General features: G+C 40.9%; 1 protein-coding gene across 9 annotated transcripts in view; it reads right to left on the reverse strand.

Moving 5' to 3' along the window:
• The window catches only part of BAZ1A (bromodomain adjacent to zinc finger domain 1A), a 128,337-nt gene extending 117,601 nt beyond the window's left edge, over positions 1–10,736 (reverse strand). For 7 of the 9 annotated variants that reach the window (XM_074213363.1, XM_074213361.1, XM_074213359.1 and 4 more), the window contains exon 1: positions 10,009–10,343. In XM_074213363.1, the coding sequence (XP_074069464.1) occupies positions 10,009–10,121 (113 nt within the window). In that variant the 5' untranslated portion in view covers positions 10,122–10,343. Of the gene's footprint in view, positions 1–10,008; positions 10,344–10,568 lie in introns of those variants that run through there. The other 2 variants (XM_074213357.1, XM_074213364.1) reach the window with 2 other exon arrangements.
• Positions 10,737–12,826: the final 2,090 nt, after the last annotated feature.

The raw sequence follows: 12,826 nt of genomic DNA on the forward strand, positions 1-12,826 counted from the left end.
TTTCAACTCCCAGTCTGAAATATCTAAAAACTGCATGACCTTGGGCAAATCACTTAACTTGTGCTTGCCTCAGTTTCCTTAACTGTAAAATGAGAATGATAACAGCCCCTACCTTCCAAGGTTGTTATGTGAATCAAATGAGATATTTGTAAAGGACTTAACACAGCACATGGCCTTCAGCAGATGCTATTTAATAAATAAATTCCTTCTTTCCTGATATTCTGTAGTCAAATAGCCTTTAGTTCAGATCCTCATTACCTTTATCTTGGACTACTATAGTGGCCTAATTAAAACTGATTTCACTAAGGTTCCTCTTCTCTAATCCATCTTCTATACAAGTTGCCAAAGCATTTTCCTCAAGCACAGGTTTGACTTTATCAAATTCCCTCTTCAAACTCCAGGGGTTCAATGTGATCAAACACTATTTTCATCTTTATATCATCCTTGTTTAATTTATTAATTTAGTACAAGTTTTAACATTTACAATTTTCCAAAAGTAAATGTATATAATTTTTTCTTTTTTAAGTAAATATAAACATAGAGGTGGATTCAAGCTCACAAGCTTTTTACTGATAGGAATGCATGAGCAAAAAAAAGTTTACAGATCATGGGTAAGAGGTCTAATAATGGTCAGGAAAGTCCTTCTCAATGATATATATTGGCTTTCCCAGGGTTATACTCAGAAAATGTCAGAGGCAAGACTTGAACCAGAGTCTCTCTAATTCTAATGCCCATGATACTTCAGCCCCTAAATCTTTTGTCTGCTATACTTTTGAAAAGTCACAACTAACCAGGATATAAAGAAAAAAAACAAATACGAGAGCCACAGAATAATGAAATGGTCAGGCATTCGAGTTTTTATAGTTGCTATATAGTAAATATTAAATCTGGGGGCGGCTAGGTGGTGTAGTGGATAAAGCACCGGCCTTCGAGTCAGGAGTACCTGGGTTCAAATCCAGTGTCAGACACTTAATAATTACCTAGCTGTGGGGCCTTGGGCAAGCCACTTAACCCCATTTGCCTTGCAAAAAAAAAAAAAAATTTTGAATTGGCCATGTTGGATAAGTTACTTGAAGAGAGGTACACCTGGTCTTTACAAGTACATCTTGAAAACAATGTGTGCTTAAGTGACCAAAAAAATGGCTGGGATTTTTCCCCCTACAACACTGATTGAAATTTTCATTAAAATAGCAAGGATGGGGGGGGCGGCTAGGTGGCGCAGTGGATAGAGCACTGGCCTTGGAGTCAGGAGTACCTGAGTTCAAATCCGGCCTCAGACACTTCATAATTACCTAGCCATGTGGCCTTGGGCAAGCCACTTAACCCCGTTGCCTTGAAAAATTAAAACAAACAAAAAATAGCAAGGATGGGACAGCTAGGTAGCTCAGTAGCTAGAGCACCAGCCCTGGAGACAGGAGGATATGAGTGCAAACCTGGTCTCAGATATTTAATAATTACTACCTAGCTGTGTGACCTTAGGCAAGTCACTTAACCCCATTGTCTTACAATTTTTTTTAAAAAGTCAAGAATGAGGAATTCTACCACTGTAATATTTTTCTCATATTAATATATACAGTGTTATAATTCAAATAAATTAACAACCAGTTCTCTGTCCTAATGACTAATTTAAATATACAAATAAAAGAGGTACAAAAAATTAGATTATGTTATATTATTCACAGTAAGCAAGTGCATCCTTTTGGTGTAAAAGCAACCATGTGACCTACTACAGTAATCAAGTGTTGGAACACAGGCAGAACCAAAGCTCTTTCTACCTATTCTAACTCTTTTTTTCCTTCTACTTCAATTGCTTTCAAAATGGGAGATAAGATAACCCTTGAAAACTCTCTATTGGTTCATTGTATCCCAGCTTCCTACTGTTTAAGGAATACCAACACACACACTACCTTGGGAGAATTTTGGGCATAACACAAAGTGGAAACAAACAATAGCTTGCCATTACCTGGTTTTTTGGCACTTTTTCGCTTTTACGATGTTTGTTTACTAAAATAACAAAAATGGAGTAATTAAAATATAGGTTTCAAAGGTATAATGATTTTTATGAATAAATATTACAAGCATAGTTCTGTCAAGTTATTTTCACCTATGGATGGAATGAACATTACTACAAAGGCTTAGACAAGGCTGTAGCTTAGATGGACCTTAAAAAAGAGGAAGGACCTTAAAAAAGAGGAAGGACCTTAAAATTTGTGATTTCCACATTGTGTGGTTTCCCACCTTAGAGAGAACCCAGATTACAAGGGGCAATTTAATAACAGGTTCCCCACCCTCAATTTAAAATTATCAGTTTTGTCAAACCAGTGCAAACCAGCTGAATCTCACTGTTAATATATGACTAGGCCCTCTCTTCCCTATATCCTTATCTTCACTACTTAAGCTTTCTGGACTCCACCCCTAGGGTTCAACTGGCTTAGATAAATAAACTTTTGAATTGTCCAGTCCAGAAATACATCTTTACAATACAAAGATCATATCAACTCCACCACTGTTCTCTCCTCCCAACTATCTATCATTAAAAGGTGGGTTACTTAAGAATAGGGACTGTTTTTGCCTTTCTTTGTATCCTCAGCTTTGCACAGTACCTGGAGTACCTAGTACCTTGCTGACTTGACTATTGAACTACCTCTGAAACTTTTTGAACCAAGCTGTCTGGACATCATTCCCCTATATTTTGTTATCTTCTTCATTTTAATGTAGACCTAAAGGGGGGAAAGGAAGATTCAACTTTGCTTTTTCATTTTATACCAAATGTTTAGAACAGCGTTTGGCACATATAAATATAAGTTTAGTCAATGTCTTTTCATTAATTCATTCAGGAGAGTTACCCACTGAATTCTTTTGTACGGTTTTAATTCATGAAATCCAAACCCAAAATATAAACCATCTGATGTGTTAAAACAATGTGTAGCTTTCCTCTAATGTAAATGATTCTCAAACTTTTAGGCCTCAGAACCAAAAACATTTTTAAAATTTAAGCTACTATAGACTCCCCTCTTCAACGGGTTTTATTTTTATGTACATTATTATATCTGTTGATATTTACCATATTATAAAGTAAAACATCTAAGTATTACTATAATAATAAATAATTGTGACCACACAGAGCACCCATTTCCTCCAAGGGTCCCTGGACCACACTTGAAAAAACCATGGGCCTCATCACAAATTTCACAGTGAAATAAGTCACCTCTTTTTTTAAAATTTAAGACAATGGGGTTAAGTGACTTGCTCAAGGTCACACAGCTAGGCAATTAAGTGTCTGAGACAAATTTGAACTCAGGTCCTCCTGACTCCAGGGCTGGTGCTATATCCACTGTGCCACTGAGCTGCCCCCTAATGGTCACTTCTTAAAAGGGTCACATGATTTCTACCTCAGCAACTGAGATTTACTTTCATCAGATACAAAATAAAATCTCCCTGAGGACCTTTCCCACTTTTTGAAAGAGAAAAATCATAATAGTAAAAATAATCATTGGCTGCCCAGCTTTGGGCAGAAAAAGAATGACAGACCAGTGAAACTGTCACTGGAAGCAAATGGGATACAAGTGTGCAAAAAAAAAAAAATTTCAAAATTTCCAGGACCAGCAAGTCAATCAAGAATATCTATTAGTAAATACAATGCCTTTTCCTTAGATGATTAGGTAAGCATAGATTTTGACATAGATGACCACTTTTTCCCTTTTGATACTACTCAACTATGGTTCTTTTCCTGCTTATGTGCCTTGATTTGATTCTTCTTAGTCTTTCAGGGTAGGCCACAATTCACATCCAATAAATTCTTACATGTTACTCCCCCAAACTGCCTTCTCTCTTTAGTTTCTTCATTTCATCAACTTCTATGGATTTCTATGCAAATGATTTCTAAATCCACACATATATATCATATATATATATATATTCATTTTCCTCTAATATCTAAAATTTCATATTAAATTGCATATATACCAAGAAATTTAAAACTCAGTACAGCCCAAACTCAAAAACATACAAACTATCTTTCACCCAACCTTTCTCTTCCTCTTCCAAAAATTTCCTATTGTGGAGGGCATGCACCCTCTATCATCACATTCAAAATTCTCACTTCGTATATCTACTAAGTTGCCAAGGACTATCAATTCTACTTCCATGATGATGATGATGATTAATAGCGTTCACCCTTCGTTCTCGAAGAGCCATGTCATCAGGGAGGTGATGCCATGAGACAAGCTTGTGAACTGGATTTGAGTGAGGAGATGCCAAGTCATCAGCTTTACTCTCCCTCCAGAGAAATCTGGATCCAGTGGCCAGATATGAAACAGGCTGACTGGAGATGGTTCTGGATGCAAGGCAACCAGGGTTAAGTGACTTTGCCCAGGGTCACATGGCTAAATAGTGTCAGTTGACTGAGGCCAGATTCAAACTCTGGTCCTCCTGACTCCAAGGCCAGTGCTCTGTTCACTGCAGCACCTAACTGCCCCTATTTCCATAATATCTCTCATATCCAATCTATCACCTTTCTTTCCTAAATTATTGCAAGAGTCTCTTAATGGGGGGGGGGGGTCGCCATCCAATTCTCTTCTCCAAAGACATATTTCTAAAACATAGGCTTGATTATATGTCAGTCACTTGCTAAGCAGTTTCAGAGGTCCTTATTAGCTCTACACTAAAAAATAAAGTCTTTTTCTATTTTAAGACCCTTCCCAATATGGGTTCAACCTATTTTTCAGAAACACACAGAAGTCTATCCTCACACTACATTCCAGCCAAAATGTACCATTTGTTCTCATGTCCAGCATTCAATCTTCCACCTCTGTGCTTCTCTTAAGGAGTCTGTTAATCACTGAGTACCCTATTATGTGCCAGGTAGGTCCCTCATGCCTAAAAGGTTTTGCTCCCCCTCATCTTTACCTCTTAGAAAGAAATCCTAAACTTTCTCAGAGGCAACTGGATGGGCTCACTGGTTGAAGATGTACAACTTGGGAATCTAGAAGACCCAAGAGTTCAAACTTTGCCTCAAGACTCTAGTATTATGCAGAAGCAAAGCACTTAAAGCTCTTTCAGCTTGTCTCCTCATTTGCAAAATAAGAATGATAACAGCCCCAATCTCACATAGAATCAAATGAGATAACATAAGTGAAGTGATTTATTCATATAAATCTTAGCTATAACTCAAAGCTCATTCAGTGTAACCTCATAAAAGAGGTCAATATTGATTTCTCCAAACAGGTTTCTCCCTAGTACCATGAAAAACAGCACATACATTCTGTATGGATTTAATCTGTCAGGTAGCTGATACAAGTGGATAGATCTTGGAGTCAGGAGGACAGGAATTCAAATCCAGTCTCAAGACACTTGAAACTTACTGGCTGTGAGACTTGGGCAAGTCGCCTAATCCTGATGGCCGTATTATCCAAGGGCCATCTCCTGGCAATATCTGGTCACTGGACCCAGATGGCATCACCTTCCCTGGTGTCATGGCCTTCTTCAAGAACAAGGACAAACATCATCATCATCATCATCATCAATCTATATCCTACCACTAGAAGATAAGAACCTTAAGGACAAGAACTATTTTAATTCCCCTCCATCTAACATACATTAGGTGCTTTAATAAATAGCAAATATTTAACTTGTACAGAATTCCCTCTACAACAAAGTGGATGTATCCTGCCTTCATTTGAAAAAACGAAAGTTTCCTACATAAGGTAGGAAAACTGGAACTAAAATACTATCAAAAAGATATAAGTTGCATCCTTCTATAAAATAAAGCATTCATATTGCTCTTAATATTGTTTTCTCAATCATTCAGATATTTCATCTAAACTTTAAAACCTCTCCCCCCCCCCAGAAAAGAAAGGGCATGGAAGGTTGCTAAACGAGTTTGTAAGAGATACAATTAACCCATTTAAAAGAAACAGGTATTTAAAAGCATCTATTTGCATATAATTAGTGTTCTACACTTCTAAGAGAGAAGTCTTCACTGTTTATTAAAGTAGGTCTAATAGAGTTAGCAATTAGTCCAGTAGTATACACTTCAAAGAAATTAAGAGGGTTGAACTAGATGATCTAAAAAAATACCTCCCAACTTGCAATTTTTTACAAGTAAACCTCTGACTTTATCTCTTTTAAGGAATTTACACATAGCTGCAATTTCTCTACAACTCAAGAGAACTGCCTGGGACATCAAGGGGTTCAACTACTTGCCCAAGATCTAAAGAGTCAATAATTTCACCGAAGTGAGACTTGAATCCTAAGTTTCAAAAGAAATATGCCTTTGAAAAGCATTTAAAAATCAGAATTAGCCTTCCTCTAGAAAAGAGCATACAGATCCTTAACTGTAAAGAATCTCAGAGCCCAAACCCCTCTCCTTTTGAAAAAGAGGAAACAAGTTCAAGAAGATGAAATGATTTACCCAAGAAGTAGTAACAAAATTAAGAATCAAAACAAGTTAGAAAGGACTTCTGAACTACTATACTATACCACTACCATATGTAATGAGGTATATATTAAAAATACCATTATGTACAGTTAGCTAAAATTATGTATATTTTTTTAACTGTGCATCTGTTAAAAAAAAAACCATTTTTTTAAAGAAAAGCAAAAATAAGGTAGAAGAGGCAAAGAAAAGAACATTGAATGAATTTAGGTTCTGATCTCTAGGCTCTGCTTCTTCCAAGCTGTCTGACCATAAATGAGCAAGTCATTCTCTCAGGGTATGTGTTTTCTAACATCTGCAAAATAAGGGGGGATGTAAGTGTTTCAGTAAACATCCATAGCCAACTTAAAACTCTTTAGCCCCTATAAGATATAAACAAATAAGTATTCAAAAATCTAGAAGTTGACTAGTAATATAGAACAGGAATCAATCAAAAAAAATCATTAAGTACTTTTGAAACTATTACTTTGTGTCAGATGACAGATATAGGAGCAGAATTTAACAATTTCTACTCACAAAGAGTTTGTCTCAGGGGAGATTAAGCAGTGTATACATGTATTTATATATACACATGCTTAATATTTCCTCCCTTGGGACAAATAGTGCTTATGATTAGGAATTGTTTAATTATATATATAAAAATATAAAATAAACATGCGCGCGCGCACACACACACACACACACATATATAATGTATATATGTGTATATACTATAAACTGAATGAATCCAAATATATATTAAGCAAATACATGATAGTTTGGGAGGGATAGCACTAGCAAGTTGAAAGGAAAGGTTTTAAAAGAAGACAAGAGTTGTACCTAAAGGGAAAAAAAAGAGAAGTCTTATGAGGCAGAGGTGAGAGAATACATTTTAAGCACCTGGGATAGAAAAAAGAGACCAGTATAATGTGAGAAAATAAGAAAAGCTAAGTTTGGCTAGATCATAGAATCCAAGAGAATAAATATTCAATGAGACTAGAAAAAATTTAAGTCAGAGTCACATTGTAGAGGACTTTAAAAATTAAACAGGAAATTTGAATTTGATCCTAGAGGCAATTAAGAAAGCCAGTGGTGTTGACTGAGGGAGTTAAATGGTCAGACCTATGGTTAAAGAAACTGCTTTGGCAGAAACATATATGGACTGATTAGAGTGGAGAGGAGACAGGAAGCTGGGAGGACTCTCTTCCTTTAAGAAAAAGCTCTAACACTATCTTCTGTCAGAAGCCATTCCTGATTTTCCCCTCATCTCCAAATTAACTTTATTTTTATGTTTGGAATGTATTTATAAGTATTTGCTGCCCATTAGAAAGCAGAGCTTTCTTTGTATTTTCTTTTCCAAACACAATGCCTGGCATATGGAAAGAACTGAACAAATAATTTTTGAATTACTGATAGGTTGCAGCAGCAAATTTAGGTGAGAGTTGATAAAGGCCTGAATTAAGGTAGCTTTTGTAAAAGAAATGTCTTATGAAAGTAGAAATGTTGCAATATTTGGCAACCAATTAGATATATTCTGAGAAGATGAATGAGGACAATGGCTATATTTCAAATCTGGTAGACTAAAGAGTTAGTGTGTGGTACATGCCATGAAGAGCTCACTTCTGACACAATGACCCTATGACTTGGAAAATCACTTAATCTCTCAGAATTCTAGGCAACCCCAAAAAGTATAAATTGCCAAAAACATGCCCATCTACATACACTGACAAAGGGAACATGCTATAGTACTATTATCACTAGCCCCATTCCTAGCTCTAGTTTAAAAAAAAATAGTATTAAGAATTTTTTACCATTTTAAGCTCACACACAAGAAATTTTAAAATAACAAACCAATAGAAATCACCAATGACATTGTTTTGATTAATATTCTACATAAATATTAACTGATTAAAGCTATTATCTTCTTAAATGAATACCAAAACATAAGTCTCAAAAAAAGGGGGTAGGGGGTGAGAAGGAAAGGGAAATCCAGGAAAAACGGCTTTGTGGGATTTTTTTTATTGTTTTAGGAAATTTTTAGAAATCACTAACCTGAATGTTTCCATATTTACTTCAAAATATAATTTTCTAAAAATAAAGACTAACACTAATTTTCATCTTACAAAAAAAGGAGTATATTATTATATTGTTCCCATCTTCCCTCGAATACTAGGCACGCGTTACTTAAAAGCTTAACTTTAATCAAATTTCAAGTCAAAAATTTAACTTCGTGTTATCAACACGTCTTGACAATATCTTTTGCTACAAAAGGAAATAGAAATGACATTTTCCCCTAAGGAAAGAACGTGATCATGATTCAACCAAAGGAATGAAGTATTTCAATTCAAAGACAGTCACATTTTGATTAACTCGATTCCTTCTGAAGTTGTTAGTTTACACTAGCACTTTTTTGACTTCATACATCCTTAATTTTCATTTTCTGTATATGGAAAAACAAAAAACTTCCTTTCCCACAATAAATGCTCAAAGAAAAGGGGTAATGTAGGAATACTCTAATCCCACAATTATAAGTCGTTCAAATCTACACTAGCACTTTGACTTCATACATCCTTAATTTTCATTTTCTGTATATGGAAAAACAAAAAACTTCCTTCCCACAATAAATGCTCAAAGAAAAGGGGTAATGTAGGAATACTCTAATCCTCAAGGAGGGTATACATTCTCCCAAAGCACCAACTTCAGTCCCTACTCAATAGGGATGTCTGCCACACGCGCACACACACACACACACGGACACGGACACACACAGACACACACACGGACACACGGACACACACACACACACACACACACACACACACACACGGACACGGACACACACAGACACACACCGCGCGCGCGGTTCTTTTTAGCTCCACATTGCTTTTAAGACTAGCAAGGGCACGAGCCTCAGGCAGGTTCTTCACGACCAGAGGCTCCACGAGGTAACTAGCGTCAAGCGTGACTCGCCCAGAGGGTGGGGGAGGCGGAGGTGGGTCGAGAAAAGTTCTTCCTCCTGCGACTTCTTTCCGACCCGTCCCGTTCCCGGGGAGAGGAGCGGGCAGTGGTCCGGGGCGAGGGGCCCCCCCGGAGGCCGGCCGGCGCACAAGTCGGCGGGCCCGGGGCCCGAGTCTCGCCGGCGGCCGGCCGGGGGGGACCCACGAGCCGCTCGTCCTTCCCTTTCCGGCCCGGGCCCCGCACCCCTCGGCGCGGACACGCCAACCGACAGCCCCCACGTCGAGGCCTCCCACCGCGGCGGGACGGCCCGGCCCGGGCCGGAGACCCCCGCCGGAGCCCGGCGGCCGGGATCCCGGAACTGCCGGGCAGCAAAACTCGCGCCGGGGTGGGGGCGGGGCGGGGCGGCCCGGGACCCCCCCCCCCCCAGGCCGGCGCCCGGCGTGGGATTCCCCCGCCTCCGCTTCTTCCTCAATTCTCAAACCGGGCCGGGGCGGCCCCGGAGGGCGAGAGCGGGAGCTCCGGGGCAGCCGGTCCCCGGCGCGCCCCGGGGGCACCCCGAGACAAAAGGAGCGCTTCCCGAGGGCTGGGGAGACCCTAGCGCCGCCCCCCCCCCCCCCCCGGCCCAGGGCTCTTACTCGTAGTGGCGGAAGATCTCGTTGGTAACTTTACAGTAGAAAACTTCCTCGTCGGGCCGCAGGTCCGCCGGCGGCTTCCGCCTCACAAACGGCTTTCGGTGCAGCAGCGGCATCTCCCCGCGCCCGCGTGCCGCCGGGCCCCCGCGCGCGTCCCCTTCCCTAAGAAAGCTGGGGGCGGGGGAGAGAAAGCCGGTCAGGCGGGGCCGGCCCGCCCTCCCGGGCCGGCGGCGGCCGAGGGCGTTGGCGCGGCCGTGCGCTCCTTTTGTGTGAGCTCCGGCCCGGCGCGGCGGGCCCGGCGCAGAGCGAGCCAGCCGGCGCCCCGCCCCCGCCTCGGCCCCTCGGCCCCTCGGGGTCCTCGCTCCCCTCCTCCCCTGCCCCGCCGCCTCTCCCCTCCTCCCCCTCCTCGCTCACAATGGGGAGCTGACGCTCAACCGCAGCCGGCGGGGTGGCCGGCCTCCCCGCCCCCCAGCGCGGCGCACACCGTGCGGCGGCCCCTCCGGCCGGCTTCTCCTCCCCTCGGCCCCCAGCCGACTTCGGCTGCCCGCTGGCGGCACTCTTACCTGCAACCCCGACAAATGCTCCCCCTCTGCCTTCCCAACGGCCAGTGAGGGGGAAAGCGAGGTTCCCCGGGAGGTCCCTCCGAGCCCTCCTCGTCTTCTCCCCTTTTTTACCCCCCACAACTGCCCTAGCCCACTGGATCCAGCCTCAGCTCCTAGGAAGTTTGGTGTCTTGTTTTTTATCTACTTTGGGCTCTAAAGGAGGAAGAACTTTGGGGAGGAGCTTTTGCGCGTCCTCTTCTACCTTGTTATTGGCTGCTCAATGACTTTTGTAGTTTGTCACTGCTACAGGAAGAGATAGCAAGCTCCCGAGGAGCCTGCCGGAGCGTTAATGAATGAAGCCGTTCCTTCCCGAGGCTCGCACATCCTCCATATTTGAGAGCGGGGCTAGAGATCCGAGGGACGGCTTGTTTTTCATAAAGCTACCGGGCTAACGAGTCTTCACACTCAAAGTTGAGATCCAAGTGTCGTCCGCCGAAGAAAAGGGATTCAACAATATTCACTTTTGATTATAAAAGTCAAAAGTATAGGGAAACTATCTGGCGCTTTAAAAATTAGAATTCCGGTTGTAAAAAGAAATTGACTCGTGGTAACGTGCATCTTTGGGGGAAAATATGTTAACCGATAAAAGTTCACTCAAGAAGAATTATCCTACCACAAGAAGAAATTGCAGCTAGATCACAAAATCATAGATTTTAGGCCTGAAGGAGAGCTTTTTGAGGCCATCTGGTCCAAAACTACTCATTTTAGAGAACTTGATACCAGAGAAGTTAAGGGACTTGTTCAAGATCACACAAGTAATAATAGTTTATCATGCTACAAAATAAACTGCTACACCAAAGGCTTTTCTCTATTTTTGTTTGTTTTGTTTTTTTTTGCAGAGCGGTGGGGTTGAATGACTTGCCCAAGGTCACACAACTAGGTAATTATTAACTATCTGAGGTTGGATTTGACCTGAGGTCCTCCTAACTCTAGGGCGGGTGCTCTATCTACTGGGCCACCTAGCTGCCCCCAAAGGACTTTCTTTAATATGTTAACATTTGTTTTTTCATGTTTTCTGATAATTGTGATCTTCAGATCTGATCTATTGCTATTATAAGCTTTTTGTTCGCACAAATTAAAAAATTGTAGCTGAAATGATGATTACAAGGTATGAACTATCCAGAGGCATCTTGAGGGACCATTCCCCATGAAGGGAAAGCATGTTTGTCCTGCCATCTTGTTGAAGGAACTCCAGTTCTCAGTGAATAAAACTGTCTCCAAGAAGACTGAATTTTTTTTTTCGTTTTTTTCCAAGGCAAATGGGATTAAATGACTTGCCCAAGGCCACACAGCGAGGTAATTATTGAGTGTCTGAGACAAGATTTGAACCGAGGTACTCCTGACTCCAGGGCCAGTGCTTTATCCACTGCCCCCCAAGACCAAATTCTTGAGCATCAGGTGGAGAGATTGTTAGAGGACATACCAATTTCTTTCATCTTTCTCCTTTTGTTTTTGTTACTCCACATTTTTCCTTAAATCTTTTAGGATTTCTTCCCAACAATTTATCCCCTTCCCTCTTGCTCCACCTCAGCATGAATAAATAGCCATATGCTTACCCAGGTAGTAGAGAGGGAAGACTCCACATTTCTGTTTCCTAAGCACAGGTCAGATACTAGAGATCCATAACATAGACTTTACTTGCCCAACAATGATATAGCAATAGACAAGTACTTGCCTGAGGCCCAAAAGAAGATAGATCCTTGAACTGACTTTCTCAACCTTGGAGTTCAAATAGTGGAGTACCAAATTCAAGCGTTTCTCCAAAAGGATTACTCTGGACCACCAGCATCTTAAAGATTTCATCAACTTTTTAATTATAAGATAATCACCAACCTGGCCTCTCTACCAGGGGGACCTTTAGGCATCATCATGAGAGAAATAAAGTAGATCTAGACCTGACAATCCAATCTTTCCCAATATTGCCAAATTGCTTAGACTATAGGTCCAATAGGAAGGATGGGCTTCTGTTGCCCATATTTGCATTTGGGAAAAAATAATTTGAACTTTACCATGAGTATATTTGGAAATTTTCCAGGAGTACTCTAGTTAGAGGCAATAAATCAAAGAGAAAAAAACTAACTGGATCAGGCACTCAGGATTGTACCTAATCTGTGTTAAACCCAGAGTTTTGGGAGACCCTAAACCACAAAATTTCATTTGTGTCTAGGAATCTTGGTCTCATTGTCAAGTATCCCAATATTATTAGCAAAAGAAGAAGT

The sequence above is a fragment of the Macrotis lagotis genome, chromosome 1 (genome assembly GCF_037893015.1).
Source record: "Macrotis lagotis isolate mMagLag1 chromosome 1, bilby.v1.9.chrom.fasta, whole genome shotgun sequence".
Taxonomy (NCBI): Eukaryota; Metazoa; Chordata; class Mammalia; order Peramelemorphia; family Peramelidae; genus Macrotis; species Macrotis lagotis.